Source organism: Phaethon lepturus, unplaced genomic scaffold, assembly GCF_000687285.1.
Source record: "Phaethon lepturus isolate BGI_N335 unplaced genomic scaffold, ASM68728v1 scaffold16418, whole genome shotgun sequence".
In the NCBI taxonomy this organism is placed as follows: Eukaryota; Metazoa; Chordata; class Aves; order Phaethontiformes; family Phaethontidae; genus Phaethon; species Phaethon lepturus.
In genome coordinates, this window is record NW_010555646.1 from 24,760 (window position 1) to 45,596 (window position 20,837).

Consider the following 20,837-nt stretch of genomic DNA (forward strand, 5'->3'; position numbering starts at 1 on the left):
TGTATGAGAAGATTTTATTTAGGTATTTATGGTACTAGACCTTAAACCAGTAATTTTCTACAGAAATCTCACCCTCACTGGAAAGGTATTTTCACTGTCTCTTTGCTAGCCTGCTTACAAAAACCCAAAGAGCAGAAAATATTTCTTTCCTTTTTATGAAAAATAACTGTTACAATTAACCTTATCTTTCACTTCTTAGGCCTTCTTGAGAAGACTGAAAAGTGCCCTGGTGGCCAAGAGGCCCAATGGTATCCTGGGCTGCATTAAGAAGAATGTGACCAGCAGGTCAAGAGAGGTTATCCTCCCCCTCTACTCTGCACTGGTGAGGCCTCATCTGGAGTATTGTGTCCAGTTCTGGGCTCCTCAGTTCAAGAGAGACAGTGAACTTCTGGAGACAGTCCAACGAAGGGCTACAAGGATGATTAAGGGACTGCAACATCAAGACAAGAGGACAAGAGGAAATGGCCTCAAGTTGCGCCAGGGGAGGTTTAGATTGGATATTAGGAAAAATTTCTTCACTGAGAGGGTGGTCAGGCATTGGAACAGGCTGCCCAGGGAGGTGGTGGAGTCACCATCTCTGGAAGTGTTCAAAAAACGTGTGGATGTAGCGCTTCAGGACATGGTTTAGGGGGACATGGTGGCGCTGGATTAATGGTTGGACTTGATGATCTTGAAGGTCCTTTCCAACCTTAGTGATTCTGTGATCTCTCATATGAGGAAAGGCTGAGAGACCTGGGGCTGTTTAGTCTGGAGAAGGCTGAGAGGGGACCTTATAAATGCTTATAAATGTCTGAAGGGTGGCTGTCAGGAGGACAGAGCCAGTCTCTTTTCAGTAGTGCCCAGTGATAGGACGAGGGGCAATGGGCATAAACTGCAGCACAGGAAGTTCCACCTCAACATGAGGAAAAACTTCTTCACTGTGCACTTGAACAGGCTCCCCAGAGAGGCTGTGGAGTCTCCTTCTCTGGAGACCTTCAAAACCCGACTGGACGCGTTCCTGTGCAACCTGCCCTAGGTGATCCTGCCTTGGCAGGGGGGGTGGGCCAGATGATCTTCAGAGGTCCCTTCCAACCCCTACCATTCTGTGACTCTGTGAAAAGCACTTTATGTACATCACTTGACCACATAAGCCCTGACAAAAGCAGGAAAGTAGCAGGCCCACACTTAACTGCAAATAGTAAGAGCTGAGCAAGGATGTCAGACAAGCCGGCCACTACTGATCTCGGTAAAGAGCAATTAACAAACTTCAAGTTTGCAAGGTTGGCTTTTTTTTTGGTAAGACCTTTCTCCATGGCCCAAAAAACCCAAACCAACAAAACTCATACACCTGAGTTGGAGGGTGGTGAGATAAATATTTATTTATATCCCCAGAAGGGGTTACTGAGGGACAGTAACCTCCAGTTAAAGGAGGTAAGGACAAAGTACAAGCTACTCCTGATGGCGACTGTAGTCCTAATCACTTGCACCTTCATCAGTTTATCTAGCACCACCTGGAGTAAGTCAGTCTAAGAGCTGTGAACAAAAGCTAGGTATTCCAGCCCTACAGTCTTTTTGTACAGCTACAGTAAAACCACGAGTAACTTACTAGGACTGAGAAGCTTCTCTTTAGAAATATCTATGTTTGGAATTAGTCATTCCCCCACATTTTTAAAGTAGGATTTACCCAGCTGAACAATTAAGTGTATCTTTTTAGCTGATGAGGGAAACTTAGCTTTCTTCTCTAATAAAGCCCAAGTGGTATAACCCAGAAGCAACCGAGATTGATGGCTTGCTTGTCTTGCTTTCTGCTATTCCTGAAGCATCCATATCAGCCCTAAGAAGAGCCAGATGGATCTTTGGTCTAACCTGGGACAAACTTTTTTACGTTATAAAGCTGAGTTCAAATTTAAGTTATCCAACAGAATTTTTTAATAAAAATGATCCAAGTTTTGAAAAATGTGATGATATTAAAGTATCAGTGGAAAATTCAAGCATCAAAATTCTCAAAACCTAACAACATCACTATAAGTAAATTACAAGTAACTAAAAAAAGCCAAATTTGAGCATTTTAGTTGATCACGCTATTTCTTTGATGGTAATACTTTCAGGTTGATAGAACTCATTGGCAGCTGCTCTGAAAGTTACACAGACCACAGTGCTTCATATACTTAACCATTAGGTAATTCCACATACTCTATAAAATTTATGAATAGTATGTTTTCCTGGTACATTTACACTTTAGAAGAGATACAGTTGCTCAAATCGGTATAATGAACAAATGACTAAATCTGTACACAGCAGAGGTTGACAGTGGGCTTTAAATCAGAACTCATTTAGTTAAGTGTAAGCCTCCATTCATCCCCACTATTTAAGCAGAGGCAACAAATTCAAGACAGACAAGAAGAAATGACACTAAGTGCTTACAAGTACACTCTCTTACAAATTACTCTGTTTAAAACTCCGTAAAAAGACTGAGGCACCAATACAACGCTTTGGATGCAAGAAATGCACAGAGAATGTATCATGCTAAAATAGTATTAGGTATAACTATAAATTCCCCCTGCTTTTCAAATAAGTGAATGTTTAAAAGAACAGAAGTTTTACTCTTGTGATATTTTTTGTTTCCCTAAACTGTTCTCCTCTACTTTTCCCCGCTTCCTTTTTCATGTCAACATTTTGGCAAATGCCCAGAAAACGCTACTAATGACATGAATAGGAGTATCTAAATTGAAAATATAAGTTTCTAATCTGCTGAATAAAAGGCCTCTCACTAATAATTGCAAATAAAAATAATGTTTTAAACACATTGAAGAAAATTCTCTGCACTATGAAAAAGAAAATAATAATTAAATGTAAATGTGTTGTATGATGGATTCATAATCAGATTACTGATCCCACGGCTGAGAACTGGTGTCTGTGAAGTCATTACAGAGCTTTGATCACAACGTGCATGGAACTCAAGACATGTAAAATGGTATCAGTTTAAAAATACAGGAAGAAACTGACTTTTACATCATTGTAACTGCAATATTGCTTTGCAAACTTGCATAACAGCTTTAAAACTTTACACTTGTGATTAAATGTGCTTTTTCTCTCTCTTGCTCTCTAAACTGGAGTTGCAATTAAAATAGTATGTTTCTTGGTCTGGAACACACTTTAGAACTTTTTTAACATCCCTTAGTTGTTAAATTTGCCATAATTTTAAGATGTATTTCAACTCAGTTCGTACCTATGTAGATCCATCTATCCAAACATGCATATAATTGCCTAGGCACACAAAAGCACCACCAAGTTCTCTACCGCAAATTACCGTCTTTGCATTTACAAATGTTCTTTATCTACTCTAAACTTTCATGCGATAATTAGAAAATATGCTTTTGCTCATTCAGACTACATACCTAACTGGTATGCAAGTAAAAGCTCATGTTCTGAGTTCTGTTTGAACGATGCTCAGCAAGATCTAGTACTGGAAAAATATGAAGTCCCTAACATAGTGCATCGAATGTAAACTACAGAAACTCAGAAGGTGCTGCTTTGATCCCAACAGGTAATTCCAAGAATGTTACTGAAATGGTAATTTCAGTTCAAGTTACAAGAACAAACAAGATGCTTTAATCAAATGCTGGTAACTACAGCAAAGTGTTCTCCACAGCAGCTGCACTAAGTCATCTAGGTGATTTTTTGATAAAATTCCCCTGGGTAGCAAAAAAACCCAAACCCCAAACAAACCAAAAAAAGTGAACAAGTAGCAGAAAAGCATGCCAAAGCTATCACCATTTCCATTAAAGACAACAGTATTTCCATCTGTAATTAATATTACAAAGGACTAGAAACTTAAATTAGGATGCATGATGCATTAAGAAAAGACAGATGACACCTTTATATTGTTTAATCCTTAAAGAAGCTATTTTAGTAATAGATTCATAAAGTCCAATGCTAAAAAATTCCTCTGTATAGCAAACTGGTTCTTTGTATTGTAATGCTCCTTGCAAAAAATCAAGACTATAATTACTAAAATGTCCACTAGATGCCTTATGTCCCTTTTAATTATCTGCATGTGTATTAGTCAAGACTTTCTCTTTTAACCACAGGATTGCATTATTGCAGTCTGTATGACAACATCTTTCATCAACAGCTTCATGTTGCAAGCTGAACCCCATGTGGGCCTCCCTAAGTGAATCACAATCAACATTTTCCTGATCAAAAGTATGAAGAATTGGAAGAAATGTGGTTTTTTAATATATTTTAAATAGAAAATGTTTTACTTAATGGAAGCATCTATACTTGTTCAGACATTTTCTTGTTTTTTCTTCAGCACTTTTCTGTTAGAAGTTTGCACAAATTATGTTATTAATACATTATTAAAACTAAAATATTAAATAATGGTCATGAAGCATAATAATCAATGATCCTTTATCTGAATGTCAGTGAAAGCTGAAGGCAATAGAGTTTACTTTGAAAAAGTGAGTTCACTTTGTGAATAGTTGGAAGTATAAATATTTTGTACTCAACTCAGTAAAAGCCACTGTAATACTGTCTGCACAAATACAGTAAGTATCCATTAAGCCCTCTGAAAAGGGAGTTAACTGACATTGTATACCTGAAGGCCAGGTAAACACCCATTCTTATTCTCTTCATTCTAAAAATACAATAATCTGTTTCCTGTACCAACATTCTAACACCTGGATGAATCTGAATGAGGAAAAACAGCACCTATCTTTTTTTAAAGATTTTAAGTAACAAAATCCACTACACATTTTTGATCATTTTCACTGAAAAAAATCCCACTTTATTTCCTTTCTGAATTTACCTAGTTTCGCCATCTGTTCGTTGCACCTTGTCATACCTTTCTATCTGGAAAGTAAAGAACCTTCCACTGGTAGAAAATCTTCTTGCATGAGTACCATCAGACTGGGATTTAAATTACTTACTAACTGCTCTTGGATAGAATAGACAGGTTTCTTTAGTCTCACAGGAATGCAGATTTGCCTGACTGCCTATCATTTCATCTTGCAACTTCATCATCAACTTTTTCCAAGTTCACATATATTCAGACACAAAGACAACAGAAGCACATAAAATACTCCAGAAATGGCCTAATGACCAGCATTTACTGTATTAATGGCAAATTACTACTTACTAATTTCTCTTGGATAGAATAGACAGGTTTCTTTAGTCTCACAGGAAGGCAAATTTGCCTTTTAATATAATTTTGCATTTTATTCCTCTCTTGCAAAACTCAAGAGTCTCCTAGCATAGTAGGTAATAGAACTGCATGGACTCCTGTTAAGTCAGTTATCTATAATGATCTCATGTTTCTAATCACTTACTTTCCTACATATTAATCCTGAACATACACAAAATCTGAACTAATGATCACAAGGTACAAATTCACACTGAAGAGCACTGAAGTGATTATACTAAATGAACTCTGGTTACTATCTACTACTAGCCCTAGTCTACCATTCCAATTTCTGTGTTACCCCCAAACTTAATAGCTGTGATTTGACATTTTCTTCCAGATGACTGATATAAAAATTAAACAGAAATGGATCAAGAAAATATTTCTGTACTATCCATCAGTTTTCTGGGTGTTAGCAATTTACCTAGCTGATAAACTCTACGTATATTTTTCTACATTGTGAAGTATTTTCATACAGGTTTACCCTTCCCCACCCCCCCAGTTTTTTAGCTCTTCTCTGGATTTTCATTCTCTAGCCTACTGAGAGTCATGAAGTTATTTCCTGAGCGAGGGCACATTGTTTGGGCAGGTAAATTAGAATCTGTTAACCACCTCTCCCAACTGCTATATCATATGACATGGCTATGGGGGGCGGGGGCAAGGCCCAATGCTGATATAAAAAAAAGTGAAAGAAAACCAAAACAGACCACATCCAATACTTTATGGAAAAAAGCAGGTTGATAAATTAGAAATTGCACCACTTTGCAGTGCTGCTGGCTAAAGAAACAATTAACTCTTTCTCTTACACAGTATACTTTGCAGGGCTAGGCTGAATTTTTTTTTTGCTACTGAAAAACATCAGAAGTCCACAGCTGCCAATCCAGTATCTCATCTGGCTCTATGTTGTTGGCTATATATTTTTTGAAAGTTCAACTAGAAATTTTTTATAGTTAAACTCACAGAAGTTTCTTTGTAAAACTGAGTTAAACCAGTATTAAGTATCTTCACTAAAAACAGCTCACATTCTTAAGATAATGGAGATAATTAGTACTTGAATATTGCTAGACCACAGAAGGTTATGAAAGTTCTTGGTTTCCATGTGCCAATATCTAAAAGAGGAACTGGTTTATTATTTATGAAAAATTGTACAAAAAATGCTCATGATTTAATCAGTTTTCATTAAAAATTCAAGATCCAGAATTTCACAAACTGTTTTAAAGAAAGCTTTGGACCCAGTATCAAAATATGACAAAGTAGCACATGAAATATAAAGTTTATGTACTACCAGTGAAAAAGTTTAGTTTAAAAATTTAATTGAAATGTAAGGTATTTAGGTTAAATGTTTTCTTCAATAAATATGTATTTCCTCTTTTAATGTGTAGGAAACAAGGAGATGATGAAAAAAGACACTGAGAAAGACAGAGAAATAGTATAGTTATTTTAAGACATCTAAGACACACCTCATCTGTTAGTAATAATGGCATCATTCCACAGAAGGTGAAAACTAGCAGGAAAGTGACTGAAGACAAGGCACATTCTGTTGCTGTGCTTCAGGTGTTACTAACACAGTGATCACAAGTGCACTTAGAAGTCAGGGAACAGCAGCAGCCTCCAAAAGACAAGAGGCAGCTGCAATGGTAGTATCAGTTGTAGAAGAAGGTAAAACATTGGAAAAAGTGAGAGCATGGCAGGATATTAATAAAATAGGTTTGTTGATGGGAAGGAATCATGAGAAGATGATTGCACTAATGTTGTTAAAAAAACAAAAGCAAACCCCCAAAAGAAAACACAGAGGGTTGTAGCAGAGAAAAGTTCTGTCATTCAAAAAATATGATGATAAGCATGTAAGCATTTCAGAAAAAAAAATAATGAGTAAAACCTGCATGCTATAAATTAGAGAGGCTGAAGTATCAGGATTTAGCTAGGAAATGCTATCACAAAAAAGAAGCAGAATGGAAAGTCAAAACATAGTACAAACATCATGAGTCTGGCTACGCAGAGGAAATCAGGCCTGTCACATCAAAAGTGGGCAGATGACAAGCAGTTGGAAAGAACCTAAGGATGAGGTTCCATCTGATTTAACAGTTCACTGCTGCCAGAAGAGAAAGCAGCTTTGCCCTCTACTCTTTCTAGATACCCCTTTCTACTATTTACCACTCCTTGTTAGCTCTGGACCTCCATGACCTAGTTTAAATCATTAAGCCAAGAGAAAGCAGAGTAAAAAAAAAAAAAAAATTAGTGAATTAGAAAAAAAAGTCACAAAAGGCTTACAAGTGGCAGAGTCAGCACATGGAAGAAGAGTGTAAGGACCAACTTCCCTCTCATGAGCTCCTAACCACTGAGCTCTGCCACTCATGAAACATAAGAAATTCAAGCTGTGGAAGAAAGAACCACAAAGAAAACCCAGAGAGATGTTGGAGAGAACTGGAGAATAAGAGAGAAAAACAACTGTAAGTGTTGTTTCACTGTTCTGTAGCACAACTTTGTTGAGAGAGTACAGGCAAACTGTTGGTAGGTTAGAGGGAGATGAATCGAGGAACAAGTAGATTATACACTTAATTCTTTTCAAAGATTCTAAGCGCTGGAGAGAACAAACTATTTCATGAAGAAACAGAACACTTTGGCTCATAAACACCTGTAAACAGCATGCTTCACACTGGCACTGCCAACACTAAGCACCGCCAAACCACAAACACTGCTGGTTCTGTTTTCCCGTTGCCTTGAACCTCATCAGCAGAAGCATTATCCTAACCTTCTTAACTTGGCTTCTGCAAGTCTATACTATAATGAATCCCTCCTCTCCCTGACATATTGAAGGTTGAAGGCTATAGCACTTCTGCAGTTAATTAGTGGGGGCTCCCTTCCCAGGCATGAGAATAGTGCCAAGAACTACACAGAAGCAACTCAAGTGCCACATGTTAAACATATTATTGCATTGAATTGACCCACATTTCCGTTCGTGAACAAGTAGATATACATGATTAAAAGCTCTACTATAAAACCACCTTTGTCATGCAAGGACATTTAGTGCTGGACAACCTGAAAGCACAACATTGAGGCAAATAGCAGGGGAAGGTAATTTTTTTATCTTTAAGAACAGAACACACCAAATAACTGAATTTAAATTGCTGCAACAAACACTTGTTTAATTTGCAAGTCTAACCATTACCCCCAAAATAAAGTGTGAATAAGATTAATTCAGTGCGCAGAAGTTACTCTTAATTTCTTCTACTCAGTAAGCCATTTGCAATATGGAACCTCTTCACACCAGCTCTAGCTATAAAACATATTACTACATCGCACATCTTGTAGAAGAAAAACCCTGAACGTGTGCAGAAACACACAAACGCTACACACAAAATGAAGTGTCCCACTAAGCTCAGCTTGCCAGACTTTTTGTTAGCCAGCTTGAAAGTAAATGTAGGTTGTCTATGGCGAGAGACTGCTGCTTCAGCAGTTCAGAATGAATTTCAAGCCTGTTCTCTATTTTATCTTTTGTCAGTGTAATATATTCAACGCAATAGTGAGCTGACAATTTAAATAACTACATTTTAAAACAAACGAAGCATTGATGTTAATGTGTGAAAATGGTCCCAACCCCTGGGAGTCCTGGTTCCCACCATTGTTTACTCTGACAACAGGATATAATTGCTTACTTACTTGGCAGCAAACTTTACCATCTGCTTGCTTGCATGCTGTCCCACAGCCACAAGAGCCTGGATATTGAACTGCTGCTGACGCAGAACTAAGAAACACTGCTTCCCTGAATACAAAGAAAAACAGCGCAGGTGTATTAAGGACAAGTTACTCGAGGTCTTTGTGAATGAGAAAACTCTTTACTACTTTAATATTTAGGTGGGTGGGTGTGTGTCTTGCTCTCTCCCTTGCTATGCCCCCCCCCAATAGCTACGTCAAACTAGTCAGCTCTGCGTGTACACACACACACTAAACATTGAGATAAATCAAATAATTCTGCCTTACATCTATGAACAAGTGAATGGACAGTTTATAAAAGTAACAATAAGCTTTCCAAGATAAATAATATCTAGACAAAACAAAAACTAGAAATCATTATTTTTTAAATATCTATTGTTCTTCAACTGCAAGAAGTAAAACATACTTTTTCTTGTTGCTTTGCTCACAACTACTTCAAGTCTACATTCTTTTAAAAGAAGTTTTTTCTCATCTTCTCAAAGCTGTAGAGTTCATTTTAGAGATGCTCAGAGAAATAGGCTTGATTTTGCACCACAGGGACTAAACCAACAATGTTCATTCTATAATACGCCACACATTCAGAATGAAGGGGAACAAAAGGAGTATTGATTCTAGTGAATGACATGAACCTAAAAGACCCAAGTAAAAATTCCTGTAAGAGCAACTTATTCATGAACAGCTTAGGGAAAAAGAAGTTAATAGGAATTAATAATAATTTACAAAGAACATAATGCACTTTGTTGACTTTTAAAATGGGTGTTTCCAAGTCAACAAAACTCTTTCTAATCTGTTTAGCTGACAGTTACAATCATTTTGTATTTTTCCTCACATCTCTAATAATCATTTACTCCTTAACTTAGATTTAAGGAAATACAGTGATTTTAAATGCATCTTTCTTAGAGAGAGAAATTAACAACAAACACTTCATTGTTGTACTAGTATCTGATAAAATGCGTTAAAATCTTTTTAATTCCAAGTTCTGACTCATAACATTATAACATTTCCATTAAAATGGTGAGAATAGGAAGCCAGAAGCTTTGTTATAGATAGCTACTTCCAAGTTATTGCTGACTTAGACTATAAAACATTAAAATCAACCGATATCTAATGTGAACACTGACACTAAAAAGCCAGTTCCAGTTTTCATTTGTAATTATGTAGATTACCATTCCTTACACATAGCTGCATATAATGTAAACAGTATCAGAAGATACTGAAGACAGCTACAATGTCACTCAACTAGTAAATATTTAAGAAGATAGTGAAATAAATGGAGGGACCTGCTATCACACTAATCAGAAGCAAAAGTTTGGCAGTTGTACCTAATCTCAAACACTAGAAGTCTGATGAATATCTGCATTATAAAAGAACTTAAATCTTTTCGTCATGATTAACAGTAGTTGTTTTCATGAGTAAAGAGAATGTTTTGTAGAATATAACCATTTTTAATCATACAGAAAATAAGATAATGTTTTGTAGAACATAACCATTGTTAATCATACAGAAAATAAGAGAATGTTTTGTAGAATATAACCATTTTTAATCATACAGAAGGTAAGTGATCAAACAAACCTCACTGATAGGAATAGTTAAAATATCACAGTTACAAAGATTGTAAGAGGAAACAGAACTTCTCCCAAAAGAGCCGACGGCATGCAAAATAAAGTATCAAAAAGACAAGTCATAATCAAATCTAGTTCATGATTAGATGCTTTTCCAGATCAAGACAGAAAAAAGGAAACATCAAATTGAGAAAACAGTTGACATTATGGGATGTTTTTCATGTGTTTCAAAATATTTAATGGTATTTAAACGAAAAGTAGAAGACCAACTTTAATCACATCTGTCAGTAAACTACTCTAAGTTTCTATAAAACAAACCAATATTGTGTCCCACAAGAATGCCTAAAAAGATTAAAATCTTCAAAAGAAATTTGGTTAAAAAGGTCTGACTCAGTCTAATGCAAGGAACTTTTAGTCACTGAACAAGTAAGAGAAGACAACACACAGAGAATGTTGTCAATAGCAAGCACCTAAACCAAACAGGAATCCATTTCCTTTCTTGGATGTAAGTACCAAACGACACAAGACCTTATGAGATAAAAGGATGTAAGGAAGGAATTTGTATAAAGAGTAAAAAACATTTGGTCATATAAATTAATACGTCACTAGTTACAGGCACCTGCCAGCAAAGAGAAGACTTTATGTGGTTTATTATAAAATTTGGTCCAGTATTTAAATTGCTCTTGCTGGTACTCTTATTTTCAGACATAATATTTTGATGTTTTATAAACCTTTGCATTCATAAACCAAAAACAAGTTCAGGTCTAGCATACTGCACAAGTACCCGCTGCCTCGCAGAACTCAGACTGATTTCCCAACCGCTTTTCAATGATAAATGCGATCAGTAGCTTAGGCTGGCTTTAAAATAAGGCCAGAAATAACATTTATTCAATCTATGATAAAACCACAGGGCCCCAAGCACTTTAATTTCAGTACAATCCACAGAAATTCCCAACACCCCATTCTTTACACATCCTTCAGTTAATTTCCATCAGACTTCATGAGTGGCTTGCTATACAAGACAGCTGGATTCTGCAGTTGTTCACATTGGTGTTTTTTTTTGTTTATTGGTCAGAACTAGACAGGGGTAAATAAATGATATGTTGGTTACTTAGGAGTCAAGTCGAGCTTCTGAGAAAAACTAAAGCTATTTTTGTGTAAGATTTTCCTGTTTCCTGCAAGACATTCCTTTCCATAATGTAGGAATAGCGCCACAATGTGTGTGGGAAAGGCTAATATTACTTTTTACTCTCAAAGATTCTCTCTCCCAAAGCTTAAACAAACAAGCATATGGCATTCCCTAGCAGCATTCCCTGAATGTCAGAACTGTTCTGTGATGTCAGACCAAGAGGGAACAAGAAGCACAATCAATAAATTGAGAACACTTCATGCCCATAGTCAACTCTTTTTGCTGTCATTCTTCAGGTTGTGTTAAAGAGTTTTAAAAACAAGCACCGTTATTTCATGAAAAACCTCAGTCTTTCCTGAGGTCAAAGGTAAAGGATGAAAAACAGCTTCTTGTAAGTTAATATTGCCATGTTACATGTATGTTACCCTGATTGAAGTAAATGCATATATCATGCAAGAGTACTGTACATAAATGCAACAGAGACACAGTAATAGACAACCATTGAACTCTACGTTGTTTTAAAGGTCTGCATAGACACCTCTCTTTAATATACCAAATTCTCTTAATAATCTAAACTCTTCCTATGATTGCAAAAGAAGAAGTCATAAGGATACTCTTATTTGTATACTGATAGTAATGTTTAAATTAGAGAGTGTCTCCTGTCTGAACAACTTCCAAGTTGTAGTGACCAAGGCTTTCACAGCTTTTGGGGTTGACAATTTCTGTATGTAGCAAAGAGAGACTTCCATGTAAGACCACACTACAGAACTACCAAGGAAATCATGGAGGACTCCCTAAATTTAAAGATTCTAATACAAATTAAAACGTGCATTGTATGTATATATTTACATGCAGTTCCTTATTTTAACTCACTGCAGTACAAACACTCATTAAGAGGGGCATTGTTTAAGAAAATGAAGCCTCAAAAAGAAAAATTAATCTGGAATCTGTGGCAATATTCTGTACTGGATTCCCAACCCTAATTTGCATCATTCACCACTCTTAAGACTACTGTTAAGTTTCATTCCTGAAGATAATTTCTTTATGCTCTTTTCTTTCAACTCTTGGGATGACAAGGTATTTATATCTCACTACAGAGCTGCCAAACATAACTGAAACCAGTACAACAGTTGTCAGCATCTGATGTCAACTGAAAAGGCCAAAGCCTATTTAAGTTTGCATATGGCAAACTGACCTCTAGAGAGAACTTCTGATTCCAGGGAAGAAATATGTCTGTCAGACAGCCAAGTACAACAGCCCACACTACTGAGAACCTACAAAAGGATTTTTCCCTTTGTCTTGTTAAAGAAAGACCATGTTTCTTATTTTAAGTTTAAATTGACATAATCAGATACTGGTAACTGCAAGTAACAATTCTGAAATTTTAACATAGATTTTTGTTTCCTGATGAAGAAAAGGTTTAGTGAAAATAGTCATATGCAGCAGAATTAACATGGCCTACGTGACAACTGATAAATTTATAATAAAAGTATGTTTTACAGTAGAAGCTTGTAACTGTTTTATCTCACAACTGTTAACACCCAAAGAAGAATTACTATAATATTTTAAAATTCCTATTATTTACAATTGTCCACACATTATTTAGTAATATGATAAAACCAAAATTCACTTTTACTACAATGTAATAGTAATACCCAATTTCCACTCGGATGAAAACAGAATTTCCTTTTCCCCTCTTGGGAAAAGAGAGGTGGAAAAAACCGGAAAATAACCAAAGTGAACACTGAGTGAACATTGAGTAACCAGGTGGCAAAGTTTTCTTGTATGCAAGACATAACTAACAGGTCACGAAGCCAAAAGAAACATTCAGGTTATACTAACAATATGAGGAAATAAAAATAAAAACCCTGGAGACATCTCACCTTTAGCTCTGCTTGTATGAATTCTGCCACGAACCCAAACCACTTCATCAGCCTTCTCCACTGTCAAGTCTTTTATTCGAATCAAAACTCTATCTGAATTGGAAAGACATTTTAAAATGTTGGGGTTTTTTGAAGCAAAACATTTTTCACTTTAAACTCCAAACACATTTTCTATCATTGCTAAAATTTATAATAAATCCAAAAGATTATTTTTTGTGTCTACGATACAATAGATGTACTGAAAACACACAAGATCTCTTACTTTCTCAGTGAATTGTACTTGATCAAGTAGTTTTAAATTGGTTCAAGCTTATTTTTTGACTTATATAGCAGGGTCAAACTGCACTAAAACAAAAGCAAGACTTACTCTAGTTCACGGATGGCAGAACCCAGCATGACTACACTATTTTTGATAGGACTTCACTGTGCTGCGCTGTACTAACCTGCACTTATTAGTCTGGATTTCTGCTGGCTAAGGGATGTCTGCCCTGCTCTACTGTGGAACATGAAAGTTGGTATGTTGAACACAGCAAAACAAAAGCTCAGAGGTGACATGACTATTCTCTCCCTACGTAAGTAGGGTGAATATCACCGTAAAATAAAAATAATTATTATATAAAATAAAGAAGTGAAAGAAACCACAAATAAATGTGCATTAGAAATTAAAAGAATATATATTTTCATTTAAAAAAACAGCATTTTGGAGCAACAAGAGTATTACTGTGTAAAACCAGTAAAATTTATTTTAAGAGAGAATCTCTTTGAGAACATGATCCAGCACTACTATCATCGTAGGAGCCAGGATTAAATTATTAGAAAGAACCTTTAAAATTCTTTGTACCCAGGAAAGCTAAATAACAACAGGAATGCATGGTTTGGAAAGGGCAGATTTGGGACAGTAAAGGAAAAAGTAAAAATTATCAAGGAAAATATTTTAAATAAATCAGAACTTTTAAAATTGTATATAACCACGATGAACTGCAAATATGCTGGCTGCATGCCACTATTCCTTGAAGAGTACTTGTTTCATTGTATTTTTCCGTAGATTTTTGGCCAAACGTATTTTTGCATGGTTTCAAACACTTATTTCTTATACTGTCTACAGATCAGCTGGAGGATATACATAGCATTGCATTGAACCTCCACAGTTCTGACAGCTACACTTAGTCATTTACAGTTTGTACGTGGTTAAACAAGCTGCTTATTAGTCAAAAAAAAAAAAAAACTTAAAGGAAGATATTGATTGTTACGGATCTCTTCCAACTCGAGACCGATTTGATCAAATCAAACCTATGATTCAATTCTGTGATACACAAACAAATCTACTCTCTCTGCCTTTCATCATAGGCTTCTACCTTGTTTCAAAATAACATTAAATTTACTAAGACACTTGTACTCTAGACTGCTCCTGCCAGAACTTTTCCAAAGTTTGCCTACCCCAGGTAGGCATTCTGCCGTTCTGAACTCCTTCCCTCTGTTCTCTGGATACCAGTCACAGCTTGCCCTGCAAGCCTATTATTCTGCACTGGGAATTTTAGGGGGTTGAAAATGTTTATTAGCTTATGCTCAGGGCAATGCAGTTTTTTCTTCACAGATGCACATCAAAACCAGAATGTGCAAGTGCATAGAGAAATGTGATAAGAAACTGACTCAAATATATTAATAATGTGTATGTGTGTGTGTGCGCACACACATGCACTGGGGAAGGGAGAAAGGGGAATAAATATGTTATCTTCTGATGTTCAAACTTTATCAGTATAGTACTATAGGAAACAGCCAACCAGCATAACCCATAAGCTTCAGTAAGATTCTAAGATTTTGATATTCAAACAGTTACAATTACCTCAGTCAACTTAAAACTGTATTGTTGGAAACTTAAAACATTTTCCAGACACAAGCATGAAGACTGAATGAGGTATTATCCTTTTTATGGATCCTTAGTGTTTCAGGAATCATCTGCATTAGATAAATAATTTTTAAAGTCTTTTGGATACATAATGGTTCATGTTTCATCAGGACTAAACACGACGCCTTTAACACTGAAATTTTTACATGGTATGAATTATTAAAAACTATTTTACATTTCATAAAAAGGGTAATAAAACAATATCCAAAAAGAGACATCAAAAATCCATTTTTTCCAACAGCAGATCACAGAATCACAGCATGACTGAGGTTGGTGGGGACCTCTGGAGGTCATGTGGTCCACCCCCCTGTTCAAGCAGGGCCACCTAAGCGCCAGTTGTCCAAGGTCGTGTTCTGGCAGCTTTTTAGTATCCCCACAGAGGGATACTCCACAATCTCCCTGGGCAACCCATGCCAGTGCTTGGTCACCCTCCAGTAAAAAGTATTTCCTCATGTTCAGAGGGAACCTCCTGTGTTTCTGTATGCACCCGTTGCCGCTGGTCCTGCCAATGTGCACCACTGAAAAGAGCCAGATGTAACAACTGTTATGTCACTTTGTTTCCCTCCTTCAACACTTCCCAAATCTAGTGCTCTTTTACCCTCCTTTCTAATCTTTAGAAAGGATAACACTTTGATATCACTTCATGATAACATCTACATTTGTTAGTGTAAGCAATCGTTTGTCACTCATTTTCTCTTGTCCAACCCACATATTGTAGCTCAAATCTTCCCTCTACACTCTCACATATCATTTCACCCAGAATTCCTTTCAGTTCATTTCTCTCTCTTCCATGATACAAATGAAGCTTCTGGCTGTCACCTTTAAGGTTCTCCCACCATACTCTCCAGACTACCACCTACTTGTTCTTTCACAAATGAAAGCTATACTTACATTTTCTGTCTTCTTGCCACATAAACACTTACAGACAATTAAATAATGCAAAAATAAAAGATGTTTTAAACCATGCTACAGTTGCACTGAAGACAAGGGAACAAAGATTTTAAAGTTCAAACAAAACACTGTAAGTCTGAAATTACACTTCCAGCCCCAATTCAATATTCACGCTCTCTCACCTTCATTGCCACTTTCAATCATCTTTAAGGGGAAACTGTATTTTTTCGTTTACTCGATGTATAGCACAATCTCTTCTTTTCAACATACTAAATACCCTTCTTTCTCTCAGAACTCTAACCTTTTCTAAACATGGGAGGAAAGGATAAAAACCCAAAAAGCTGGGTGTGTTATACAAGACAATCACTTTTCCACCCCCCGACTCCCATTCCCTGCCTGTCACATCAGCCTGTTTACTAAGTTCATTTATCTTGCATCATGGAGTTTTGTACTGAAATATGATCAATATTTCTGCTGTCTCTGTGAAGTGCCAGCATCTTTACAATATTGGATAGAATTGAAAAAGAGAAGGTAAGTTTAATAAAAAAACCTGAAAGCCAAAAGCAGTATAAAACAAAAGCAGCTTCCATGGAAGGAAGATGAAAGACTGGGGCTGAAGGGAGAAAAAGGGAAAGGCAAATAGGAGTTTTACTAGCAATCATAGCCTCAAGCAGGCAGGAAGGACTTAAAGGCATAATATAGCAGGAAGTGAGAACATCAGATAGCCAGGGCAGCCAACATTAGCAGCAGAAGGACTAAAGTGGGCCAAGAATGAAGGCACAGGTGTGTGTGAGATCAATAGAAGAGGGTAGAGCATCTATGCAACAACTTTGTGAACATGTGAGAAGAGTTTTAATTTGCCTGCAGAGGAACAAGAATCTATGAGTATGCCAAAAAGTCAATATGCCTATCCTTTCGAAAGGGAGAATAATTTGCTCTGATCACTCCAAGCTTTTTAACTTCCAGTATCCAGACATTGTCTGCAGGACAGTGCAGCTCCTACAGCAAGCGTAAAGCAACAGTGCTGCAGACGTCCAACTGAGCTCCGACCCACATCTGTGCCGTCTCTATTGTCTGTTGGCTCCAGCTACGAGACAGTATGTGGATCTGCACGTCATATCACAATTCGTTATTATAACTTAGAAATGGCAGGTACCCACACAGACTTCAGAAACAAACAAAATTAATATAGTACAGACAGATGGAACACTCGCACTTGTGGTTCCTCACCACCCCCTGCCCCAAGCAGTAGCTCCTCCAAGACACTCAATACAAGCAGAATACTTCTGGGAAGCACATATACACTACTGATGCCGAGTGACATCACCCTCCTGTGAGTCCTTTGATAAGAGCTCTCCCTGGCAGGAGCTGTTGAATCTTTAAATGAAGGCATTAGTCTCAAGGAAGGGATTAGGCTGATCTTGAACTTTTTTTACTATGGGCATTTTGGTTTTTATTGTTACCCAATTTTGGTACTCTGGATAACCATCTTCTAAAAAATGGAACAGTAGGAGTGTTGTAGGTTGTATTTTAAGCCCAACAGAAAACATACTCAATCTTGTACATACACTGGCTAAAACTTTTTTTTTTTTAAAACCAGGATCAAGGGGACAACAGACCTAAATACAGCACTCAGCCTTTTTCATATCATTTCCTGTAGCTTTCGTCATTTTCCTTCTCAACACATTTTTTTCTCCACAGTATTTTTGAGTGCTTATTTTGAATATGAGAGAGTTGGCAGGGCAGACTTTCTCCGTGAGAGCAGGATTTGATCCACCATCTCAATCTGCCAGTTTGGATCTCCCACACAGTTGTTTGCTATGGGGTGTGAAAGTAGCAGAGGAAACACAGCTTGCAGAAACTCTAGTGAGCCAAATACCATCACAGAAAAGGGCAGGGAAAGGAGATGCAACAGGACAATCTTTCAGCCTACAGTCAGCAGTGCAGGTTAACCTGTCAGATGCTAACTTGGAGAAGTTACCTTTTTCTTAGGTAAAAAGGTAACTTTTTTCTTTCTTCTTTCTTACCTTCCTTTTAGGTTGGAACTGCACATCCATTTATGGACTGGTAACTACGGATGGCTGCGTCCCTGCCCCTTCCAGCAGTCCCCTAACTAGTCAGATCCCTAGCTAACTTCTTTCACCTTGCTAAGCTGGCTAAACAAGTTGCTATTATTAGCTGAAACAGGTATCAGCGGAAGACCTGGCATCAGGGAGATGACAGCAGCCAGCAGCTGGACTGGCTTACAATGTGATTTCAACTTTAGTTCCCTTTCTTTGACAGCTAGTATGTATTTCATTCAACAATGACTGTTAATACATTCTCCAGTGATTTTCTTGTCCCATTACATTCTTGACATAATGTTCCCCTTCAGTTGGTTTCAACCTATGATTGCTTTTGTGGCTCCTGCTCTTCCCTACATTCTGCATTTCCCTTCCTAAGGGAGGTCAACCAAAACAAACAAAGGAGAATAAAATCACCTAATCACAGATGATGTTGTTCTACGTTTCACTATGAAGAAGTTACAAGAAGCTAGTCTATTACCTTCCCTCCTTCCTGTTTCATGCACTGAATAACATGTATTTCTTGGGATGTTGGCCTGGGATATTGCTCTCTAGCTGACAAGTCCTTCTGAATCCCAATTCGCCATCAGTAGAAAATGAGGATTTCCTGAATTCACAGTGGTGTGAATAATGACAAACCCCATAAATATTAATATAAAGTATTAATGTATTTGGTGCTCATATGCAGGAGTAATGAAGGCTGCATAAGCAGACAGATATCCTATTCTGAGAGAGCAAGCGCTCTTGCAACAAGCCATAACAGAACCTACTCCAAACAAAGAAAAAACCTGACATTGCAGGACTCAGTACTCTATAAATAATAATAATAATTTAATCCAAAAAAAGTCAAGCTTGCAGTGATGGACAGAGATAAAAACTGACAAGCTGTGTAGGGCGTGGTCCAGGCAACAGCAAATACTGAGATTCCACAATCTCTCAGGACCCAGCTCGAATATACAGCCACACTCAGGACTTTTTTTCCCTTCTATCTAATCAGAATTTCCTGTGTTCTGACTTGTGCCCATGACCTCCTGTCCAATTACCACACACCTTCAAGAGTCTGGCTGTATCTTCTACACACCCTCCCATTACATAGCTTTAAACAGTAATAAGATCACACCACAGCTTCCTCGTCTCCAGGCTGAACAAGTCCAGCTCCCTCAGCCTCTCCCCAGAGATCCTGTGATCCAGTCCCCTAAGCAATTTGGTAGCTCTCCATTGGACTGGCTCCAAAATGTGTCTTCCTTGCACTGGAGAGCCCAAAACTGGACACAGCACCCCAAATACAGCCTCGTAAGTGCCAAATGTAATCAAATAAGGGGAAAGAGGGGCAGCAGAACTTGAATGAAAAAGTTTGGTAAATGATTTCTCCAACCAGTACTGAAGATATCAAGTACATAACTTCTTTTTTCCTTCTCCCCTCCCTCCTTTTTCTAAAAACTTTGGGTTTTAACTGACCTGGTTTCTCTTGGGATTGTATCATTGATGATACTCCATATCTTTCCTTAGCATAATCCTAAAATGGAGGTGAGAAACATGTATCAAATAAGCATACACAAAAAGAACAAAGTCATTACAGAGTTATCTGAGGTAATACAAACAATTAGCTCTAATATTAAAGTCAAGAAATTGTGGATTTGACTTTTAGAGATACACAAGTGAGAAGGTAATTGTGCCCTGTAAGAAAAAATAATTCCAGCAACAGCAAACACGCCTTAGGATCATTATTTGCCACACAGAAGGTACTGTGAATATCTCTATAAAAGAGCCTACTCCTGAAAGAATATTTGAGTGCTACAGAAGTAGATCCATTGCTAAGTATTTCCTTCTTACGTTCAGACACACTAAGAAATCCAACAGATCGCATGTCATTGTAACAGCCAAAGCAAGCCCGACTGACCACTAGCAAAATCTGTTAGGTAAGACACAGGGGGATGCAGCCTTTTCAACAAAAAGATCACAGTTCTAGTCTCCTAGAAGCCCACTACTTTCCAAATAAAAAAGCCTTGGTTTATTTATTTTATTATTCTACTCAATATATGAACCAAAGTTCATTCTCAATACTTTATTGGGGGGGGGGTGTCTTTGTTTCTCTGCTTTTGATGAATCATGATCCACATATAATTTTATGGAATCACCTGTACTCAGAATTCCTTACTGCTGATGCATTTTTGTTCTTTCAACAGCAAGCAAAACTGATTTTATAACAAAATGAACTGGTGCTCGTCATTAATACTTTTTGTTCTCTTCTTCTTGAAGAAATACTAGCCTATAATTTTTCAGCACTCATCTGTGATCAGTACAAGCCAGAAACACCTGCCAGACCAGCAGGAGCCAGCAATGCCCCTACAGAAATAGCCTGCTATGGAGCAGCAGCCCAGCTGCTTCTGTAGGGGATTGCAACGGGGAAAGGGCACAAGGACAGGGCAGGGCTGTGCTGCTTCTCACCGCTCCAGCAGGGCCTCCTCCACCCGCACACGCGGAGATCGGACTCCGGTGGGGCTCAGGAAACGCTGCGTGACCGGAGA

At 37.4% G+C, this 20,837-nt stretch overlaps 1 protein-coding gene across 1 annotated transcript in view; it reads right to left on the bottom strand.

Annotated features, from left to right (window-relative positions):
- Positions 1 to 19,821, bottom strand: part of DARS (aspartyl-tRNA synthetase) — a 40,561-nt gene extending 20,740 nt beyond the window's left edge. Inside the window, exons 1-3 of the mRNA XM_010292239.1 lie at positions 19,768 to 19,821; positions 13,450 to 13,542; positions 8,822 to 8,924 (exon numbers count right to left, since the gene is read on the bottom strand). Of these exons, the coding sequence (XP_010290541.1) occupies positions 8,822 to 8,924; positions 13,450 to 13,542; positions 19,768 to 19,792 (221 nt within the window). The 5' untranslated portion in view covers positions 19,793 to 19,821. The remainder of the gene's footprint in view (positions 1 to 8,821; positions 8,925 to 13,449; positions 13,543 to 19,767) is intronic.
- Positions 19,822 to 20,837: the final 1,016 nt, after the last annotated feature.